Raw genomic sequence first — 23,996 nt, forward strand, 5'->3', positions numbered from 1 at the left:
AGCTTCAGAGGGGTTAGAAACCCACTTGGCCGAATCCTAACCCGACTCACATCTCTACTGCTTATCGCTAAAGACCTTATGGGAAAGGGTTGGATGGCCTTTTGTTTGGTTGGTTGTTTGTTTGTTTAATATTTTATTTATTTTTAGAGAGAGGGGACAGGAAGGAGAAAGAGTGGGAGAGAAACATCAGTGTGTGGTTGCACTGGGGACCCGGCCTGCAACCCAGGCATGTGCCCTGACTGGGAATCGAACCGGCGACCTTTTGCTTCACAGGCTCGCGCTCAATCCACTGAGCTACACCAGCCAGGGTGGATGGCTTTTTGGAATCAATATATAAGCATTCTTGGATGAGTATGGTCCAAGATTCTCACGCAGCCTGTGTATTTTCTCATTTCCGACCAAGGGATGCCCGTTTTCTGTAGTTCTGTGAGAAGAGCATAACATTGGCTGTGTAAAGACAAGAAAAGATTCGGTATCTCTAGATGGACGGAATCACTTTGACCAAACCAGGCAGTTGACTGCATTTGAACTGTCCTAGAAAATGTCTCAGGATAAAAGACGTCTTAGGTCTACTTCATGTCACCGGGTGTGAGCCCCACCGTTTGAAGGAGTTATGAGTCACATGTCGGAAATGGCTGTAAAGGATTCTCACCCAAAGGCCCAAAGGGTAGGTATTAAAGCCCCCGCTGGTGGGTCAAGCAGCCATAACGGGAGCACCGGCTTCATTACTGACCAGCTAGCTGCATGACCCTGAATGCGCCACTGAGACCTCCCAGGGCTGGTTTCTCTGTAAAAGCAGAGGTGACACCGAGCACTCGGGACTGTAATAGAGAGAAAATGGGACGCCGTATGTGAAAGGTGCTCACTCTGTGCCCGACACTCCAAGTGTTTTGCATGGCTCATGTCATTTAATGTTCCTGGGACCCTTGTGTTCGCACACACGTACGTGTGAAGTGCTGATATAAGTGGCCCAACCCACAGAGCGGTGGCCATGGCATGGGGAGCCCTGGACTTCACAGCCTGAGCTCCTTACTGCAAGTCCCATCGAGTGGATTTTGGCTGTCTCTGCCTCCCAGCACCCGTTCTCCTGCCTCGCGGTGAGAGCCCCTTAGATTTCTCGTGGGTGAGTTCTGTGTCTAAGCTTCAACAATGACGGTCACGGTGCCCGTCTCTCCAGCCAGGCTCAGCATGGAACCAACGCCGGGCCAGTGGCAGACTTCCCTCACGACTGTGTGTGGCCAGGGCCCCAAGCTGCAGTGGATTCATCTGCTCGGTGCTGCCTGGGAGGACCGCTGGGCCTGCGGCCCAGATCCCCTGGGATTAGCATCTCAGTCCACTCCCCTTCTCCCTAAGACAGCCAGAGATGGTTTCTTGCATTCAGAACTAAAGAACTCTGGTAACACACCCAGACCAGTACACACTGCAGTGCCCAGTATGCGTGGGCACCGGAGGGCTGACAGACCAGAAGCTCCTGCTTCCTCCTCAGTCAAATGGGGTGACCTCAGGGCCCACTGCCCACGGTCATTGTGTATCAGCTACTATTGCTAAGGCTCAGTTACATTTCAGCAAAAAAGTAAAACAAAAAAGCACTGGAGCAATTATTCCCATGAGGTGAACCAAATCTCTAAAATGCAAATAATTATGGCCGTGGATTCCATGTTCCCATGGGCAGGAACGAGTTCTAATAACAATACGGGTCCCCGCATCGTTACATAACTGGGCTCCATGCTGAGCTTACCACGAATCATTTGTCCAGGGGCAAAGGACATTATTCCACCCACTGCAAATTGCGAAGACTAAAGAACACCTGACTGCTCGATAAAAGAACTCCTCAGTGCTCAGAGCAGTGAACTTGGTCCTGACACTCCTAAAACTGGAGACTTGTGGGGGCGGATGAGCCAGATGATGCGTTGAGAGGCAAAGTTTTGTCAAGGACAGTTATAAAATAATAGGAACAGAGCCTGAGATTTTTGAACTGCGCATGTGTTCTCGCGTGGAGGTGATCGCCACCCGGGGGATGTGCTCCCTCCGCCCCCACTTCCTGCCTTCCTCTGTATACTCCTCCCTGCTAGCCCCACTCCAGCCATCGTTGCTTTGTCTGGCCTAACCACAGAGTAGAAGTGCCGAGGGAAACATGGTAACGAGATCACCGAGACAAACACCCGGAGACTGCACAGTCCCATTGAAAGCAGACGCCTTCGGAATCCGTGGTGGTTCCACTATGTGCTGGGTGACCCCACTGGAACACACGCCGACAGAAGCACTGCCATCGGAGCCACGGGGCCTTCTCTCAGACACCTGCTCCAGGGTTCTGTTGGCAGGTGCTGCCACGGACCGAGGAACAGGGGGAACTCACTCCTCACAGCAGCCACAGGCAGGGGGCTGGGAGCAAAGCAGCCGGCCCCACGGTCTGGGATCGGTTAGCCATGGGGAGTGAACGAGTTAGAGAATGTACTGAGAATTATGGGAGCCCTGTTTTTTTACCATAAAGGAAGGGCAAATGTGGAACGGGGTAAGGCTAGAATAGCCTTTGTGGGGTAGAAGTGGAATGGAAGGTCAGTGTGAACTGTGGCTTTTTATGGATACGGATGGATGGGTGAGGAGACAAGCACAGATGTAGATACTTCCTAATTGTGCACGGAGAGGACCTACCAGCAATGACAGCTCAGTGGCAGCGAGCACAACCTAGCACCCAGAGCTGGGTTCCAAATACCGTTCTCCATGAACGTGAACCGGGACTCTTGGGCAAGATGGCCAACCCCAGGACTAGCAGGGAGAAAGAAGGTGCCTGGAACATTTTATGGTACCCGAAAGCAAGAAAGTGCTCTAAGAACCATGGGGATGTGCAGCCATTATGGAAAACAGTTCCGTGAGAAATTAAAAATAGAACGGCCACAGGACTCAGACGTCCCACTGCTATGTATCCAAAAGAATCGAAAGTGGGGTCTCAAAGGAGTATTTGCACCGCCATGATCATTGCAGCACGATTCACAATAGCCCAGTGGTGGGGGCAACCCAGATGCACACCAATAAATGAATGCATAAAGAAAATGTGGCATATGTCCCTACAACAGAATATGATGCAGCCTTAAAAAAGGAACTCCTGCCACTTGCTACAACATGGATGAGCATCAAGGACATACACCATGCTAGTGGAAATGAGCCAGTCGCAAAAGGACTAGTACTGTGTGATTTCACTCGTGAAGCAACCAAAACTATCAAAACCCTAGAAACAGGAAGTAGAAAGGCAATCACCAAGGGCTGGGGGAGACCGGAAGGGAAACTGACATTCAGTGGGTACAGAGTTTCAGTTTTGCAGGATGAAAAGTTTTGCAAGCTCTGTTGCACAACAATGTAAATGCACTTAGCACTACTGAACTGGATACACTTAAAGATAATTACGATGGTAAATTTAACATGTGGTTTTTACCACAAGTAAAAACAAAAGCAAAAAACCTCAGAACATGTCAAGAACACAGAAGCCAGCTTGAAGTGCCCCGCTAGCCAAATCCAGGCCAAATGGAGCATCAACATAAATCATGATCGTCTGTAAATTATAAAAGAGAATCCATGTTCCACACTAAAATAAACAATGACTAAATAAACAGTGAAAAGAGAAAGTGCCTGTCCTCAAATGCCAATGAAATGTAGAAGCAACGGTGTGATCAGAGAATCACCCTTTGGCAATAACTATTTCAGGCAAGAATCGTGAACAGAAGATGCTCAATTGAGAGGGTAAAAATTCGTAAAGCACGGGATGTCGATGCAGTCTCAGTGTAGCTCCCCACAAAGTACTCATTCCTCATCAATTAGCGTGTACAATATACTTGCTAACTTCATGGTGGAGAAACCGTGCAGAGTAACCTACTGTTAACAAGGGCATCACTGGAACCGGGAAGAACAGGCACGTGGAGTACGTGTGCCTCCTGACACAACAGAGAGGACAGAGGGTCACTCCTCGGGTGCTTGTCCAAAATTCCTGGCCTGAATCTAATAACGAGAACACGTCAGACAAACCAAAAGTAAGGGCCACTCTGCAAAGTAACTGGCCCGCACTCTTCAAAAATGTCAGCCATAGAAGAGACACACAGGAAAGCCTGAGGAAGTCTCCGGGGTTAAGGGAGCCTGAAGGGGAAACATTAAACGCACACACACACACCTTCCTGGGTTGGGTCCCGGAACAGAAAGAAAAGATGGTAAGTGCATTTTCTTGAGTATTGGTGACATCTGAATATTGTTTGTGGATTAAATGGCAGAATTTTATCAGTGTTAGTTTCCTGATTTTGATGGATGAACTAGTTATACAGGAGAAGCTGTTTTTTTAAAAAATCACCAATGTGTTTAGGGCCAATGGGACATTTTAACTGCAACTTAGCATCAAATAGTTAAAAAATAGGTATAGATGGAAAGATAATATAAACATAGCAAAATGTTAAAAACAGAATTGGGAGAAAGGATGTACAGGCTCTTATTAAAAGGTAAGATACATACAAATGGTCTTTCAGCTATCAGGAATTTATTGTACCAGTTTTTATACTACTAGAAAAATCTGCTTAACTGTCTCCTTATCTCAGGCTAAACTACTCAAGAGTAGTTGAAATATGAAAACTTTTCTCAGGGGGCAATAATGTAGATATAAAATTCTGCTTAAAAGCTAAAAATGCATGAAATTCTCAATTTTCATTAAAGATACTTCTTCCTGCAATAATTGTTTCCTTACAAATATCATTACATAAGATAGTGAAAAAACTTACAAATTTGAATCCTGTTAATTTAGAATAATTTAGAATAAAATTAATAAGTTAATTTTTTTCTTATAACTGATAAAGGATTTATACAATTTCATTAGATTGATATATCCTTTGATATTTAAATATGAAAGTTTAACCTGAACTATGACCTATGGGTGATGTTAGAAACTAGAGTAAAAAATATTTCAAATCCTCACCCAAGGATATGTTTATTGATTTTAGAGAGGGAGGAAGAGAGAAACATCGGGACATCACTCAGCTGCCTCCCATACACACCTGACCAGGGATGAACTGCACCCCTTTGGTATACGGGACGACGCTCCAGCCAGCTGAGCCACCAGCCAGGGCTGAAACCATTTTTAATATTATAAATCTCCTATGGTAGAAAGTGTCTGTAGGAATGGGGGTTTTAACCTTTGTCCTTGTCATTTAGAGTCAACTGGATATGTCCTGTTGGACCAAGACCACAATTTTTCTCAGAGAAATCATTGACGCCCCTCATACGTTTGGCAAATGAATGCGAAAGGAAATGAAACAAGGCCGGCAGCAGCGCCCATGGAATAAAAACGGCTTCCCACGGAGCTCTGTGTGGACTTCACCAGTTCTGAATGCACAATTTAGTAGTACCTTTTTAAAAAGTGTAATAATTGTGTTGGGGGGAAAAGGAAATACACACAAGAAATTGGGTATCAAACATGAAAATCAACAGGCCTTGGGAAATGTTGTCAGACGTCCTTGTGGGCCCTGTGGGCCTTGTCCCCTCGATGGTAACTCAAATGTGAGCAGGATCCACAGAATACATTAACAATGGCACAACAGAAACACACACTTCGGTTCTCTTCAACTGTGACGAAGAGAGATGGAAAACTCCACACTTCTGTTTTATGCCTTGAAGTCACATTGTGACTTCAAGAACTAAAGCGTAGAGTGCTGGGTGCATGCACGAAGGCGGGGAGGAGGGGAACAGGAGAGAAGTAAAGATGCCCTCACTTCCAGGAAAGTTCTGGGTTTTTAATGGATTTTAGTGATTGTTGGTGTTTTCTCACAAACACAACTGAAGTGGTAAAAGTGAGAGAAAACTCCCCAAAGGGGAAAGAAGCCCTCCCCTTGACTCCTGCCCAGGTAGGCAGGTCTCCGTGTTCCTTCTCCAGTCCCCTGTGTCATCACCTGCGCGGTCCTTCTCTAGATACTGATGGTTGAATGAAAAGGAGCCTTGGGGTGCACGGGAACCACCCCACCCCCACAACAAGCCAACAAATCACCAACCTCTCAATCACTGAATTACTAACCACCGTTACACCCTTTGCTGTAAGTGGTCATCGGTTCATCGGTATTTAAATAAACTTAGGAGCTAGCATCTACCCTTTCTCCCTCCCCTCACTTTACTGACCACCATATATTAATAGAATGGACATCAATCTCTCTCTCACCATGCTATTGTCCTAAGTACTGGTGAACTGGACATACTTGTTCCTAAGCAAAGCGAACACAAAAAAAGCAGTGCAGAAACATGCAGTTGAAAATCACAGCCCAAATGCCCTGAATGCTGTGGCTGAGCGGGGCTGCAGAAGTCATCTAGCCCGGCACACTGACTTTAGTACTGCATGACTGGATTCTGTAAGGACGCAAGATTCATTCACCCGGTACTGAATGGACTCTGCAAGGCTGGGCTCCCGTTCCAACTCCATCTGTAATCAGCTCTCCGGCTGGCAAGCAAACCCTTCCCTTCCATAGGCCCATGAATTCAATACTAAAATAAGGTGCAGAACTACAAGACCTCCACAGTCCCTCTCGGCTGTTACCATTCTAAGATGTTAAGCTCTAAATTTCAACCACATTCTCCCCCCCGCCATGGCCTTTATTGCCAAAATTTATAAGCTGATCTGAACTTCATCGGGATTAATACAAGGTAACAAGAAGAGCCAAAACAATCTCTTGAAAGAGAACGAGGACTTCCGCCAAGATGGAGGCATAGGTGGAAACACTGTGCCTTCTCCCACAACCAAGTTTGAATACAACAAAGGTTTGGAGAACAAAGACACAGACAAAGAACAGAAAATTGAATTATACGGAAGTCCGACAACGACAAACCGTTCAATGGGGACAGTAAGAGGGGAGGAGCCAGCAGCGGAGCAGGGTCGGGCAAGAAAGATCCCCAGACCTAGGCGCGCAAGTGGCCCGGACCCAGTCAGGGTGTGGGGCAGACTGACCGCGGTCGCACATTCGCGCACAGTGAGACAACCACGCAGGCCCCAGGGGGCGAGGGCTGACAGCGGTGGCACACTCACGTGCAGTGGGACAAAACGCGCGGATCCGGTGACGGTGGCAGCTGCAGCACCTGTGGGGGCCGCAGCGGGAGGCGGCAGACGGGACGCCATAGTCCCTCTTTGACCCCGCCCCCACATACAGCGTCACAACCCAGCGACTTAGTTGCCCTGCTCTGGTGAACAACTAGGGCTCCGATCCTCACACCGTAACAAGCATGAACAGTCCAAAAGATGGCGCAAGAAGAACTCAAAGTCCCAGAGCCGATAACGCTAAGTGACTGAGAAATTGCCAGCCTCTCAGAAGCGCAGTTCAAGACACTGTTTATCAGGATGCTCACAGAACTGGTTGATTATAGTCACAAATTAGAGGAACATATGAAGGCTAAACTAATTGAAATGAAGGGAGATGCACAGGAAACCAATAGTGATGGAAAGGAAACTGGGACTCAAATCAATGGAATGGACCAGAAGAAGAAAGAAACATCCAACCAGAAAGGAATGAAGAAATGAGAATTCAAAAAAATGAGGAGAGGCTTAGGAACCTCCAAGACATCTTTAAATGTTCCAACATTAAGATTATAGGGGTACCAGAAGGAGGAAAGACACAGCCACGAGTGGAAAACATATTTGAACAAATAATAAAGGAGAACTTCCCCAGTCTGGCAAAAGAAACAGACTTCCACGAAATCCAGGAAGCTCAGAGTCCCAAAGAAGTTGGACCCAAGAAGGAACACACCCAGGCACATCATAACTACATTAGCCAAGATTAAAATGAAGGAGAGAATCCTAGAAGCAGCAAGAGATAAGGGGACAGTCACCTACAAAGGAGTACCCATCAGACTGTCAGTGGATTTCTCAAGAGACCTTACAGACAAGAAGGGGCTGGAAAGAAGTATTCCAAGTCAGGAAATCCAAAGACCTACAGCCAAGATTGCTCTATCCAGCAAAACTTTCATTTAGAATGGAAGGACAGATAAAGTGCTTCTCAGATAAGGTCAAGTTCAAGGAGTTCATCATCACCAAGCCCTTATTATATGAAATGCTAAAGGGACTTATATAAGAAAAAGAAGATGAAAAATTTTAACAGTGAAAGGACAGCAAACTCACAGTTATTAACAACCACACCTAAAACAAAAGCAAACCAAGAGGACAGCTAGATCAGGAGTGGAACCATAGAAATGAAGAACACATTGAGGGCTAGAAACAGGGGGGTGGAAGGGGGAGAAGGGGGGAGAAGGCACAGAAAATAGCATAGATGGTAGGTAGAAAATAGATAGGGGGAGGGCAAGAATAGTAGGGGAAATATAGAATCTAAACTTGAGACACGTGATTATAAACTAAGTGGGGGGGAGAATGGTGGGGGAGGGAGTTTGTGGGTGGAGGGGAATGAAGGGGGGAATAGAACAAATGTAATGGTATAATCAATAAGAAAAATATGGAAGGCAACTCACCCCCCCCAAAAAGAAAGAGAACAAAGTTGTGGGACTCACACTTGCCAATTTCAAAACTTAATATAAAGCTACAGTAATCAAGATACTGTGATACTGGTGTGAGGATAGATATGTAAAATAGAATTTAGAGCTCAAAAACAAATGCATACAGTTACAGGCAACTGATTCTCAACGAGGGCGGCAAGAAAACGTGATGAAGAAATAGTGTTTTCAACAATGACACGGGGACAATGGGTCCCCACCTCACACCTCACACCTCACATACAAACACACTCAAAAGGGTCCAAGACTCAAATGTGAGAGCTGAAACTATAAAACTTTTAGGAAAAAAATAGTAATAAATCTTTGGACTTTGGATGAAGTACTGGCTTGTGAGACGTGACACCAATAGCGTATGGAACCAAAGGGAAAAAAAGATGATTTAGACGATCAAAGTCAAAAATGTTTATGCTTCCAGTGACACCAAGAAAGGGAACCACATGCAGAGGGGAGGAGACGTTTGCAAACCATACGTCTGACACAGATTTGGTGCCCAGACTACACAAACAACTCTTACAATCCAACAATAAAGAGATAAAAACCCAGTGAAGAAAACAGGCAAAGGATCTGAACAGACATTTCTCCAAAAAAGAAACACAAACGGCCAATAGGTACCTAAAAGATGCTCTACATCATTAGTCCTCAGGGAAATGCGTATCAAAACCATGAGGAGACACCCGTGTGCACACACAGCACCGCTGAAAGGGACGGTGAGCGACCAGCGCCGAGGAGGCCGTGGCAGGTCTGGAGTTCTCATCCACCTCGGGTGGGAACGCAAAGCGGGGCCGCTGCTCTGGAACCCGCAGCTCCTCCAGAGGCAGCACATCGCCCGGCAACTCTACTCTTGGATAGAGGGTTTGGCAAGAGTAGGTTTTGAGTTGTGAGGATGCAAAACACAGTTTATTCTTGTATCATTATTTATTCGTTATTGTATTATTTTCCATATGAAGAACTGTAAACCTACTTTTGCCTCATCCTGTACACACCCAAGAAAACTTGAAACGTATCCCCCAAAACTTGTACACGAATGTTCACAGCAGCATTCTTCGTAACAGCCAAAAAGGAGAAACAGCCCAAATGTCCATCAGCTGATGAATGGGGAAACAAAATGCGGTCCGTCCACGTCGCAGAAGGTTGTTCAGCCATAAAAAGCAAACTGATACATGCTACCACATCAATGAATCTTGAGAACACTCTACCAAGTGAAAGAAATAGACACAAAAGGTCACATATGTTATGACTCCATTTTTTTGAAACATCCAGAACAGGCAAATTCATAGGAGACAGAGAATAAATTCATGGTTTTCTGAGGCTGGGGAAAAGGGAGAATGGGAACTGACAGCTAGTGGGTATGAGGTTTCTTTTGGGGGATGATGAAAACGTTCTGGAATTAGTGGTAATGGTCGTACAACACTGTAAATATACTAAAAACCATTGAACTGTACACTGTAGAGAGAATTTAATGGAATGTGAACCACGCTACCTCAATTTAAAGAAAAAAGGCAAATGGCTCTTAGAAAACTGGCTCCTCACATCCCCCCGAGACCACCTACTGGCTCACGGAAATACTAAACTGTCAGCCATGACATCCGACATTCATAATCCCACTGCAGCAAGTGCAACACACAAGTATTTGCAAGCTAATTACAGATACCAGCTGATGGTCTAGTTGTGTTTGCTTTGCTTCTAACAAGTAAAGATCTAAAAATTCCTGAGTTCATGGTTTATCTCAGAGTCCTTTTTAAAATTTGTATTTCTCTTCAGTAACTGAGGCTAAACAAATGTCTTCATTTTCAATGTCTTCATTGAAATGTTAGTACAGTGTCATCCAGAAACGTAAAAATATTGCTCCTACAGTGACATTAGTCAGCACAGCCATCTTCAAGCAGTACTTTAAAATTTAATTCTTGTTCACGGGTCAGGCAAAAATCATATTTTCAATATCAGAATTTCAACATAATATATATAACCAATTTTTAAATCCATGAAACAAATGCAGACTTTGCTTCACCTGGAAAATAAATAGAATTTTAGGCTTACTCTATTCAGTAAGAAGAGTCTAAGTGAATTTTTTCAAAGCTCTGCAAAGAAAACGTACTCTTCATCTTCATCTTCTGTAACATTGCTTTGTGTATCTGGTTTTCAGTATCAAGAAGCCCGTAAACTCTGCATTAACATCATAATCCACAAGAAAAGCTTTGAAATGGAATGAATCAACTGTGGTCTGATACCACTGGGTTGTACTGTACACAGTTCCATCTAAATGAAATAAGACTGATCCTTCTAAAAATGCCAATTGTACATGCTTAGCAAATGAGCCTCGAGGTCTGCTGTGACTGGGCCACATGCTAAAAAAGCACTGAGATTACAACAGGGCAAAATGATTTCATTTTTAAGTTCAATGGAAATTGCATATATGCAGTTTTTATTCTTAAACACAAGCGGTGGGCACTACATCAGCACTGCCAGCCCCAGGAAAGGTGCAAATGCAGAAAAGACGACTGCATCCATCTTCAACGTTACTTCTGTAGCGACGTGTATAAAATCGACCCACCGCTCGGGCGACCTTAGGAGAAAGCAAGCCTAAGAGATGAAAACATTTATACCTTGTAATTTAATTATACTGCTACCTCATAAAAATGTGAGGTTCAAACTTATTTCTTGAAAACAGAGCACAAAACAGTTTCTAATAGTAATCTAGATGACAGGATGCATCTAAAGCGTATGCAGAACCCTTAAGACTGGAACACATCGAGGAGTTCTTCTGAATTATGTATATTCAAATGATGGCATTATAATTCATACTGAACAACAACGGAGTCTTGATAAAACAAGAAATGGGAGAAATAAAAATTGATCACTTCCAGCTTCACACTAGAGTGAGTCTGGGAAATACAGACATGGAGCAGATACGCTGCATGTGAGGACAACTGCATATTACAACTCAGAAGAGTTACAGCCCGTACTCTTTGCTTTTTGGTTCTTAACTAAGTAGGACTCAAAAAACTTTCATCAGTTTTTTTTCTAATAGCTCATCTTTTCTAAATAATTTATACTTTGCATTCCAGAAAAATGTAAGAAACAGTTTGCAAGAGTTCATGCAAATATGTTTCTCTAAGGCCATGAACTGGTTTGCTAATTGCATTGTTTTATTCAAGTAAAAGCCCTTCTAGAGTAAGGGGTCGGCAAAGGAAAGGCATCAGCTTCACCTCTCAGGCCTGCACACGGGTCAGGGGCTCTCCCACTCAAACTAGAGGGGAGAACGCTCATTTGAGCATTAGGAAAAAATCTAATACATGTGAAGTTTTTCTGGCAGATTCTTTTTGTACATTACCAAAAAAAAAAAAGCAGAAAAGCTTAGAATAAGAATCCCTTTTTTCTTATAAAGGTCAAGCAGATACTTCTTGACATGACGTCCTTTACACAATAGCATACTGTTCATATAAAAGGTCTCTTATCCTATAAAAATCTTGACAAAGGCAGCCTTCTAATCCGATGCGTCCAGTTTCCGTCTAGAAACCAAGTAAAAAAAAAAAGTCCTTTAGTACATTTTTCTACCATCAATATGCAGACATAATAACCAAAGGTACTTTATGACTGGTCAGGAAGTGGGTGGCTCTGAGTCACAGAATGTGATAGACCATTCAAATCATGAGTTTTACAGACATGTCAATGTCTGAGAATACAAATAAAAGTTTACAAAGAAATTAAATTATCAAGTCTTTGAGAGTCACTTTTTATAGCCTTCAAGGTCATCGTTATGAATATAAATTACTGATGTCCAGTTTTGTGAAACTATCAATTAAGAGTGACAGAATCGGAAGTGACCAAGCATCAGAAGCATTTGTTCAATCCACCCTTTTTAAACACGTACTCTGCGGACAGCTACTTGATTGTTGCAAACGAGGACCCCTCCTACAAATTCAGCTTGAATCCCCTCCCGTAAAAGAACTTGTTTGAAGTCCGACAGTCTTGGTTCGTTCATAAAAACGGACTGATGTCCAGGAACCTTAGATAGGGTTAAAGGGGAAAGAAAAACTTCAACTAGAATACCAGACACACAGTTGTACTGAATAAAGTAAAATAACATATGATCTTTAAGACATTTTCTATTATTCCCTAAAGTCCTTTGACAGATCATTTCAAGACTGTAAATCACATTCCAAGTTGTTATTCTGAACTTCACCTCATTATTTAACATTACAAAGCCCTTCACACTTGCTGACTGAATGTTTCAATCAATTTTATTAGTCATGCCTCACAATAACAGAGAGACACTGGGTGATGTTATGCCTTCTCTCACCCACTTACCTAACGGGGTCAACTAGAGTGCCGGCAGGCACAGCTGAGCTGCAGATTCTTTCTGATTCAGGCCCTAGTCCTTGGCTTGGGTCAGAGGAGAATGTCCTCCTGACCCTGGTTCCACTTCCCCTCCTCCCTCAGAGCAAATGCAGTGGATGCCGCAGGTTTTAGAATCGGGAAGGCAAGTGGTTTGACCTGATGCTGCTACTTTGAACCTGCTATGAAGAGTGTCAGCGTCAGCACAGAGAGAGAAACAGCTCCGACTGCTCCCAATTTCAAGAGCAGTGCAGGGGGTCCAGTGACAGAGTCCGTCTCTCTGTCCTCAGTGTTTGGAAGGGCTAAAGATGTCAACTGACACACACGCAGGACTCACCGTTTTTAACACTGTCCGCAAGCTAATTCCATGACACCTCTGGTAATTAAGTAGGTACCTCTTGCAGACACGTCAATACTAGACTAGATAGAACTCTACCTATGCTAAGTAAAAGCTTTCGAACTATATCGAAACCAAAAGTGACTTGAACTGAATTGACAGCAGGCAAAACCGGAGTGCAGGCATATGACATTCCCAGAAAACCACACATCTCCTGATGAGAAGCAGGCAGATGACTCTCACAATCATCAGACTTCATACTTTAAAATCCCTACTGAAAAACAAAAGCAAATCGTGAAACGATTATGTATCTTATAAGAAGATCTTCTCCAGGTTTCCTTTAAGTTACTATTAGTCTCCCTAGCCATACAGGACAAACACACACACACACAAACACACCTTGAGGAATCTTCTCTAAAAACTCCAAAATCAATCTACATATGACCTACTTTAAATGGCTAGAAGCATAAAGGAAAACTCAGATGACAAATTAAGGAAAAGGCAGACGCAGCACATGCCCACTCACCTCATTAGGCGGCAAGGGCTCCAGAGTCGGAATAATCTCACTTTCTTCGCCTGTTTCTTTCTCGTCGTCTCCAAACAGACTTTTCATGGCCTTCTGCTGCGCAATGACGCTAGAATCTGAAGGCGCATCCACTTGCATTTCCGAGTCTTCTCCATCATCCTTCAGTTCTCCTTCTTCTAAAATCACTCCCGTGTCCACTTTGGAAACCCGCATGTCTAAGACACCATCTATCCAAGCTAGTTCGGCATCTTTCGCCTTACAAAACTGCAGGGAGCTAACAAGTGAGTCTTTCAATCTCACCTAGATGTGCAAGGGGGAGGAAGAAAAATAAAACCCACAGAGTGTAAACTAACAATTAAATATAACCTATTATTTACTATGACCATGCCCTAAGTCTCATAATGTGCATTAAAACGTCAAAACCTCTCACTCATCTGACCTTCACCACGACTGGTGACGACCTAATGACCTGTAAGATCTCTGGGACCCTGTCCACTTTCCAAAACAAAGGCTCTTGACCCTGGCTGCACACTGAGGCCACACAGGCAACTTTCTAAGATTAACAGCACCAGGCCCCACCCACAGTGACTCTAATGTAACTAGTGAGGCTGAGACCAGAGCATCGAGACCCTCGCTCACCCCAAAGTTCCCCAGAGGACCTTCCTGTACAGCCGAGGTGAACACCTCTAGCACCTGTCATTCTCTAACACTTGATGGTACCAGAGGAGCACTGATTTGCTAATAGTTTCTTAAATAACCACACGGTTTCACACCTCCGTATTCTTGGAATGCTGCTTCCTCTTGCTTTGCCCAGAATGACGGTTTTGCCTGCTGAATTCCGATCTGCTTTTCCCAAACAAATAGACATCGCTTCTGCTGGAACTGATCCCATCTCCCACTACCAAGTAAGAGTTAATCCATCTCTCTGCTACTCCTATTTTCTGTGCCTGTCTCCATTTCTTTCTATTAATAGAACCCTGACATCTGTGAATTTCTATAAAACTTCCTGTGCCTGTCTCCATTTCTTTCTATTAATAGAACCCTGACATCTGTGAATTTCTATAAAACTTCTGAATTCTTGAACCCTCACCACTCCCTTCGTCTGTATATTTTTGCTAAAGCCGTTCCCTCAGGAACACTCTCCCCTCCCTCTCATTCCCATTCTACATACACCCCTGAGAAACCATTCGTAAGGATTTGGCTTAGTTACCACTTTCTCTGAGAAATCTTTTCTGATCTCTAAATTTGGGTTGGGGTCTCCTTCTGTATGTTCTCACAATATCCTCTACTTTCTCTATCAAAGGTGCAACTGTATAATAAACACTATTTCCTTCTTAAAAGCCCCAGAGACTAGGATCTGCTGGGGCAGGGGACACCCTTACTCTGTCCTACTCAGCACTGCGCCCTCACGCATCTGTCTGCCCCAAACGGCAGCACAAAGCACTTTTATGTGGCTCCAGGGCCGGCACATTTCACCTGGTAGATGTGAGTCTCGCTGGTGGCGTCGACCGTCTCGTGCAGCTTGGGCATGTACACTTTGATGTCCTTCCCACCGAAGGCCCGGCAGCACTCAGCGAGGTCCTGACTGGCCTCTGGGGGTCCGTGGACAATGATCAGCTGTCGTGGCTTCATCTGATTAATGATCTTCTTAATAGAATCCCCATCAGAGCGTCCTTCATAGTCTATGTAGGTAACCCTGGCTCTGTAATTAAACAGGATTATTCAGACTTCTTTTTCTGATAAGTTCACTCAAATACTACATGTTTGATGGCTTTTGTTATCAGGAAAGAAACATATACAACACATGCATTTTTTAAAAACTAAAAAAAGAAAACTGTTTATAGTATTAAAACGAGGATTTGAGAAAGACACATGGGTTCTGTTATTATGTATTTGGGGGAATTGTGGATTCTTTAGTAAGTATCATTAGGAAAAAATGGCCCACTATATAAAGAAAAACAAAGCTGGATCCTGACCTAAATGCCACATAAAATCGCAGGTGAGTTGGAGCCATTCCAAAAAAAAGTGAAGCATTAAATTACAGAATAAAATGTAAGATTTATCTTTATGACCAAGGACAGGGAAGGACTTTAAAAAAAAATATAATGAGAAATACTTTATTATTTCCTTACATCAAAATTAAAAATGTTTTAAACAAAACAGACCGTGGAAAACTCCTGCAAGCAAGTGAACACAACGGCGGATGGTTTGTATTTGTGTTGTCTAAAACCAACCACCAACAACATCCAAAACACACAATGAACTCCTGCAAATCAATAACCAAAAGGCAGCAACCTCCAGAAAAAAAATGCACAAAGGGAATAAATAGGGACTTCATAAAAACAGAAACAGTAGCAAGCATCTGAAGAGAGAATCAAACTTAGTAATAACCACAGTAAAACAAATTTTAATAGTACTGATGCATTACTTTCTATGTATTAGGCCAGAAAACATCACCGAGTTAGACAAGGCCCAGTGCTGGCCGGGAAACAGGGAGGAAGGAAGCTCCCTGCTCAGCTGGTGAAAACGTACACTGGTGCAGCCACTGCGGAGAGCGTTTACGCCACCATTCCCACGCATTACTGAGACCTCAGGACACCGGAGGATGTGTACTGAATGGTACCACTGCACAGATAAACCACTTAGCTCTCTCATGAGTTTTTCAAATTCCAACATGATGATTTTCTAGTGTTATTTACTATACCAAAAGGAAAAAAAAATCTTAACTACTTCAGGTCACTGTAGTATTTTTAAGACATTAGGGCACTAGAGATGTTTAAGTCAAGGAGTATATTTTATGAAACAGGCACTTAGGAAAGAAAGTTAAACCTATTTACTGTAGCCCTCACCTGCTACTGAACATACTAAAAGTGCCAAAAGAGTGCTTCTTTATATAAGTGTACAATTTAATGTTTAACTCCCCTCTCTCCACCAATTCAATTACTTTAGCATGCAGATATAATTAACAGAGAGAAAATATCTCCATACTTCACAAGTCTTTACATGAAAAAAGAAATTAAATTTTAAAAGTGCAAACTTACTATAGGATATTCAGAAATTTCACGTTGGAAACAATGCAAATTATAGTTCAAGTGTTTAAAATTTGTATTTCCAAAATGCAATGAAAGCACTTACTTTATTTCAATAGATTCTGTCATAGAAATGCACTTAGTAGGAACATCAGATAAATCCTGATCCATGGGTTCATCTCCGTTTGTCAAGCCAGATTCTAATTTGCTTTTTTCTTCTTCAGTAGCCTGAAGTTCTGGCACCAAGAAATCCTCTGGTCTAAATAATAAGTCTCTAATTAGAAGTCATAACAAGTAAGCTAATATTATGTTACATATAACTAACTAGTAAATTGCATAATTTTTAGACTCCTTCCACATATCAAGATTTAAAAATACATTTGATCCAAAGCCAAAGCAACTTCACAGTGTCAAGTATCAGGTGACTGCATATGCGTTATGTCCCTTGTGACCATACACACCACAGGGAGTGCCCTTCGCACCACACCCTGTGGGCCAGCGAGAGGCCCTGGGAGAGCTCAGGGGTCAGCAGACGCACCAGGATGACCCGGTCCTGCATGCGTTTCTCAGCTTCTGTGGTTTCTCTGCCAACTCCCAGTTCTTATAAACCTCACGCCTCCTTTAATTTCCCTAAGGCCCCAGTCCTCCCATCCCTGATCAAAGAAGGCAGGTAACTCTCCATTTGCATATTAACAAGAAAGCATCATCTTTATTCCAACAAAATGATCACCAGAAAAACCATATTCACTGAGCTCAAATGGTAACACACTTGATTCCTACAATCCGTAAGAGAGAAAAGCGTATTTTTTCACATACTTGATAATCTCTCCATATTCATCCCATTTAATTCTCTCTTCTGGGGCAGGGAACATGGGGTAAGACTTTTTAGCCTGTTTGAAGAAACTGCCTTTGCGACTCCCTTCACCCTTCATCATCAGGTCGTGCTTGGCCTTGTGAACGGACGGCTGGTCGGCGTCCTCCTCGACGTCACTCTCGTCGCTGGAGTCTATGTCTGCCCTGGGAGGGGTCGGAACAAATCGAGGCCATAAAGTCCCCAAGGGCTCTGAATTAGTGCTCATAAAATTATTACTGAATACTGAACATTAACCGGATAGTCATTCAATAATCATCAATATTACTGGGTTGATATTTTGTAAAACACAGCATTAACTACCAGTTAATGAATATGTATTAATGTTGGTAAAGAAAGAATTTGGTGTTCTAGCACCATTTGAAAGATGAAACAAAAGCAATGAGGATAAAACAAAAGTTAAATATTTTCTATTAAACTTTTCTGTCTTAGAAAGAAGTTCTTAAATTATATACATAAACTTGTGTCTAAAAATAACTCACTCCTTTGACTGCTCAAGCTTTTTAGCAGCTTCTTTCTTTAGTTTCTCCTTTTCCAAGTATTCTTCAAGTTCTTTCCCCTCCAGCTTTACACGTTTCCTCAACTAAAGGTAAACAGAAAACAAAAGGAAACACTGATATCAGGGGTTAGGGCCGCGGGGAATGAGAAACATCACGTCTCTAAATTGATTCGTCATCTTTAAATTAAAATTTCTTCTAAAATCATTTGAGGGTCCATTACATGTACTTACAGATCCTATTTGGAATACTATAAACATTGAGCTTTCACATTTTTAGGATGGGTTTAATTTAAAGCAAACTAGTTCAAAATCACCAATCAGGAAAAGAAAACACAGCTAAGTAATTTCATAGTCTGGTGTAGGTAAGGCCTACGTATGACATAAAACCCAAAAGCCCTAAAGGAAAACATGAATAAATAGGGCAACATGAAAAATAAAACTGCTTTAACATTTTAAATCTCATGACATTAAAAGAAACTGCAAGGATTATTTGCAGCACAGTATGACTACCGGAAGCTGCTGTTTCCTGAGACCCCCCTCCAAATCAGCTGAGAAAAAGGTGATCCATACATCGGAAAAGATGTGTGGATCAAAATAGACATATAGGCAGTTTCTAAAACAAGAAAAACAAATAACTGATAGCCATGAAAACATGTCTAATTTCACTAATGATTATTTTTAAAGGCAAAATATTTTAAATGTAATACCAGTTTTTGAAATATGAGGTTGACAACACTAAGTACAATACCAAATGGGGAAAGTACTTTAGTCTATTATAACATCTATGGGGAAATTAATGCAACTCTGTTAGAAGGCAACATACAAGATTTAAAACAAAAAACATGCATTTAACAGATGTTTAACACAGCATTTAACACAGCATTTCTAGTTGTGGAAATTTACCCTCCTAAAACAATCACACAAATGCAGCAATGTTGATGATAGTGAAAAACTGGGCACAATATAAAATCTATCAATACAAAGTGATCTAATCCATAGTTCTCAAACTTTCTGATCTCAGAATTCCTAAGTCTTAAAATTACTGGGGATACTAAAGATCTCTTGTTTTTAATAGTTTTTTAAATTAAAATACAATTGACATGAAACACTGCATTAGTTTAGGCATATAGGGCTTCTGGTTTTTTTGCTTATATTTATCAATATTTACCATATCAAAAATTGAAACTGAGCCCTAGCTAGTGTAGGTCAGTGAATTGAGCGCGGGCCTGCGAACCACACGGAACATGCCTGGGTTGCAGGCCAGTTCCCGGTTCCCAGCAGGGGACGCACGAGAGGCAACCATACATTGATATGTGTCTCTCTCTCTCTCTCTCTCTCTGTCTCTCTCTCTGTCTCTCTCCTTCCCTCCCCCTCTAAGATAAAAATAAATTTAAAAAAAATGAAACTGAGGAATTAAACAAATATTCATTAAAAATAATAAAGCCATCACATGCTAAGATTAACCTCATATTTGTACAAAAGATAATTATATTTCCAAAGAGAAAAAAATTAGTGGAAAATACAGTGTTATTTTACATTTTTTGCAAGTCTCTTTAAATGTCTAGCTCAACAGCAAACAGCTGGATTCCCACATCTGCTTCAGCATCCAACCTCTTGCAATATTTTGCTCCTGTAAAGTATATTAGCCCTGGCTGGTGTAGTTCAATGGATTGGGCACAGGCCTGTGAACCAGATGAACGCGGTTCGATTCCCAGTCAGGGCACATGCCTAGGTTGCAGGCCAGTTCCCGGCAGGGGCCAGTTCCTGGCAGGGGCCAGTTCCCTGCAGGGGATGCACGAGAAGCAACCATACATTGATGTTTCTCTTCCTCTCTCCTTCCCTTCCCCTCTAAAGATAAATAAATAAAATATTTTTTAAAAAAAGTATATGAAGAAGCCCTGGCTGGTGTAGCTCAATGGATTGAGCACAGGCCTGCGAACCAGACAATCGCAGTTCAATTCCCAGTCAGGGCACATGCTTGGGTTGCAGGCCAGTTCCCCGCAGGGGCCAGTTCCCTGCAGGGGATGCACGAGAAGCAACCATACATTGATGTTTCCTTCCTCTCTCCTTCCCTTCCCCTCTAAAGATAAATAAATAAAATATTTTAGAAAAAGTATATGAAGAAAATCCCACCTCACACACATGTATAGTTGGAAAAGGGAAAAAAACTCAAACAGGGGTGTTCTTATGAAGAATCATTCTTTTTATAAATACTCTTCTTCTTGATACTACATTAAAACTCAAAAGGTGTGCGGAGTCTGAAACCACACCAGTCAGTTTTTGTACTGTTACATGAAAATGTACGGACTGATCTCGCACTTCAAGTGGGTCTTTCATTTGTGCATTTCTTCGTAACATCATGCATTGGGTTACTTGGAAAATACTGGTTCACCAGGTTATACAGATCTCACAAATGCTGACAGTATTTGAAAAACCCCATTCGCAAATATCACCACCAATCTCATCAGAAAATCTTTTAAGCAGTTGATCTGACAGAGACGGGGATTTAAGTTTTCTAAAATTTTCACTTGAAATTTCTAGTTTTTACTTGAAAGTTGGAACTTTATCAGATTTAAACAACACATACTATCAATTATTTTCCTTAAAGTCAGTGGCTCAATTTATTCGTTTTTGAGAAACTATCTGCCAAACATCAGTCTAAATTAGCTGTGTCATTATTTCAAGTAAAAATAGTGTTTCGAGAAAAAAGTGGCTAGCCTCACTGGTGTGGCTCAGTGGACTGACTGAGCACCAGTCTGCGAACCAAAGGGTCACTGGTTTGATTCCCAGCCAGGGCACATTCCTGGGTTATGGGCCAGGTCCCAGGAAGGGGCAGACGAGAGGCAACCACACATTGATGTTCTCTCCCTTTTTCTCCCTCCCTCTTTATTTTTAGAGGGAGATTTTTTTAAATCTTTAAAAAAATAAAATAAATATTTAAAAAAAAAAGAAGAAAGTGGCTAGTCTAACCCGCGATCTACACAGCCATACCAGCGGTTTCCTTAGACACGGCTACGGTACTTCAGTGTATGACACAAGTGCTTTATATAAACTTCCCATCTTGTCACCCAGAGCAGAAAATATTTTATTAAAAAGTGCAGGAACATTACTAATGTTCACCACTCTGCCAAGGACATCCGTAAGTGAGCTGGACTTCTCTAACAAGCCTGTGGCGGCGACAAACGCAGGCACTGCAGGTGCGGCTGCGTGCTCCTGCTTCGACCTACACTGAGGTTGCGGCGGTCTCCTGCCACCGCTTTTGCTCATCAGTATAAATACAGGGACGGGGAGGAGACAGTGCCTTAATATATTATGAAAAATCCTTTCAACCTTGTGGACTTCCCAAACGGTCTTGGGGACACCCCCGGGGTCCTTGCACCATAGTTTTGAGAAACACCGTATCACTCTCTGAGTCCTCGGGAGCAAAGAAAACAAGATCCCTTTTCTCACGGAACTTGTATTCTAGTTGGTAGTGGGCAGAAGACAACAAGGAAAATAACACTGATAAGTGCTAGGAAAAATAAAGTTAGGTGATGGGTTGGCAACTGAGTAATCATTTTCGATTGGTAGAGAAGGCCTCTCTGAGGAGGCAACCTTTGAATTGCAACTTGAATGACAAGGAACCAGGCAAGTAAAGGCTGAGAAAAAACACAATGGGCAGAACCACCACCACCTGGTGCGAAGGTCCTGATGCCGCGGAGCAGTGCGGGGCACGGAGCAAGTGGAGTGAGATGAGGTCAGGAAGGTAGGTAGAGAGACAGGTCATGTGGGATCTTCAAAGTCTGGGTAAGACATTTGGATTTTATTCAAATAGCAGAAGGAAGCAGTTAGAGGGTTTCTGGAAGGGAGCGGCATGAAGTGGTGAATGTTTACAAAACGCCTTTGGGAGTTGTCCAGTGGGTGCAGAGTTTCAGTTGTGCAAGGTGAGAAGTCCTAGAATCTGCTGTAGAATCACGTTCACATAGTTAATAGTACTGTGCTTAACCCTTAAAAACGGTTAAGACAGTAAGTTTTGTCATGTGGTTTATACCACAACAAAAAGGGAGGCCAAGAGAAAAACATATCTCTTTTGACGCTATGAGAAGAAAGGATTAAGAGCGTGTAAAGATAAAAAGAGAGAAACCATTTAGGAAACTGAGGCACAGTCCGGGCAAGCACGGGCAGTGGAGCTGCAGAAAGTGGACAGATTTAGGGCGTATCTGCAGGCCACGTGGACAGGACGTATTGCTAGACTGATTGTGGGCGTGGAAAGAAGTAAGGAATTGAAAATAAGTTTTAATAATCTGTGCATTAGAGGTCAGGGCAGTGGTCCCCCTTGGAAGAAGTGGGGAAGACCAGACAGGAGTGTCCAGGGTATTGGTAATATTCTATTTCTTGATCGAGTTACAGCCTGGACAAGTGTGTTCGATTTGTGAAAATTCATCACACTATAAGCTTTTAATATGCACACTTTTCAGTATATAGTCTACTTACATTCTTTAAAATTTCTGGGTTTTCAGCTTGTGCAAACATGTGGAAAGTGCTATTCCCTGAGATGAAGACGGCTCAGAGGAGAGGAGACACAGTGAAAACTGTCTCAGATGTGACCAAGTAGAGGGGTCCGTGCTGAGTAACAGACGGGAAAGGGGTAACTACGGAAGAAGTACCCCGAACAAGACGAGAGGGTAAAAAACCCTGAGAAGTACTACTTAAGAAGAAATAAAAAATCTAACATTTTGAGTTTCAGCTCCAAATGTCATTTTCTAGTTTTTCAAACTTAAACCACTTTTAATATCCTTTTATGAATTCCTCAAATGGTGTGTCTACCTTCATCGAATTTCTGGTAATATTTTCTAATACTGCATTTCATATCTGACGAAACTGTTTCATGTGTTTCTGAGTTCTCGTAATTTTGTATTTCTAAGCTATCACATAACCCAAGAGCCAGCACTCTGGTGTGCTGCTCGCTTGGGATCTTTCCTCAGCGACTCTGCCCTTCCAGTGAGCATGTATCAGATTTTCGTTACTGTTATTATGCTTTCCTTAAGTGGAGTTAGTAAGATACCCTCCCTCCTCAGATTCTAACAAACTAAACGTTCCTTTAAACAGCTTCTATGAGGGCGAAATGAAAAGCGGCCACCTAAAAACCTGTAAAGCCCCGGCCGCTATTCACCTATTCACCATCACCTGCTGCAGACTTGAAGGTGGGGACACTAGTTTCGGAAAACTGGTACATTTGATGGGTTGGTCATTAGTGAAATTGTCTCTAGGCATAACGCCCATCTGACGAACCGCCTCACTCCTGTAACAAGAGGCAAGGCGGTGAGCGCAGATGCAGGACGGGCGAGGCCACCCTGCGGCGGGAAGAAAGGGGAACTCCTATCTGACTTCTGCTTCTCGGGAAGGTGTGAAACAAGGTCATGGGCTGCGTACGGGTGAGGGCCGAGATGCAGGTGCAGGGCTTTTGAGAAGAAAGAAGGTATGGAGTTGTCTTATCCGAGAGAGCACAAAGGAATGGCCCACAAAATGCCGAGTGCCAGTGGTGGGTGCCCCTCTGAGACGCGAGGTCCCGCGTGCGAAGGAAAACCTGTCCACACAGGAGTGTGTAGCTCCAGCTGACATTAGCGTTGCTTGGGTACAGGCACAAACTAAAGGAATGGTTTAACGGGAGTCGAGGCTGGCCCAGGTGAGTACAACAGCAGAAAGAAGGGTGAGATGCAAAGGTGTTTGCAAAATAATGATGGCCCCTGGCTCAAAGCCTGAGGGATGTCGGAGAGTGAAAGTGGCGGGGTTCAAGGGAACCGAGGGCACAGCAGTAACAGAGAAAGCCATCTCTGAGACCAGAGTGCAAGGCCTGCGGGAGTGGAGGTGTGGAGGCTGTTCAGTCATAAGGAGGCTGATTCAGGGCG

General features: G+C 43.0%; 1 protein-coding gene across 3 annotated transcripts in view; it reads right to left on the minus strand.

The window, feature by feature from the left end:
- Positions 1-9,405: 9,405 nt before the first annotated feature.
- CPSF2 (cleavage and polyadenylation specific factor 2) overlaps positions 9,406-23,996 on the minus strand; it is a 31,176-nt gene continuing 16,585 nt past the window's right edge. For all 3 annotated transcript variants that reach the window (XM_037031152.1, XM_037031153.1, XM_037031154.1), the window contains exons 11-17: positions 18,092-18,192; positions 17,555-17,755; positions 16,845-16,997; positions 15,186-15,411; positions 13,710-14,009; positions 12,383-12,517; positions 9,406-12,020 (exon numbers count right to left, since the gene is read on the minus strand). In XM_037031152.1, the coding sequence (XP_036887047.1) occupies positions 11,928-12,020; positions 12,383-12,517; positions 13,710-14,009; positions 15,186-15,411; positions 16,845-16,997; positions 17,555-17,755; positions 18,092-18,192 (1,209 nt within the window). In that variant the 3' untranslated portion in view covers positions 9,406-11,927. The remainder of the gene's footprint in view (positions 12,021-12,382; positions 12,518-13,709; positions 14,010-15,185; positions 15,412-16,844; positions 16,998-17,554; positions 17,756-18,091; positions 18,193-23,996) is intronic.

The sequence above is a fragment of the Sturnira hondurensis genome, unplaced genomic scaffold (genome assembly GCF_014824575.4).
Source record: "Sturnira hondurensis isolate 20B ecotype Veracruz unplaced genomic scaffold, ASM1482457v3 Scaffold0021143, whole genome shotgun sequence".
In the NCBI taxonomy this organism is placed as follows: Eukaryota; Metazoa; Chordata; class Mammalia; order Chiroptera; family Phyllostomidae; genus Sturnira; species Sturnira hondurensis.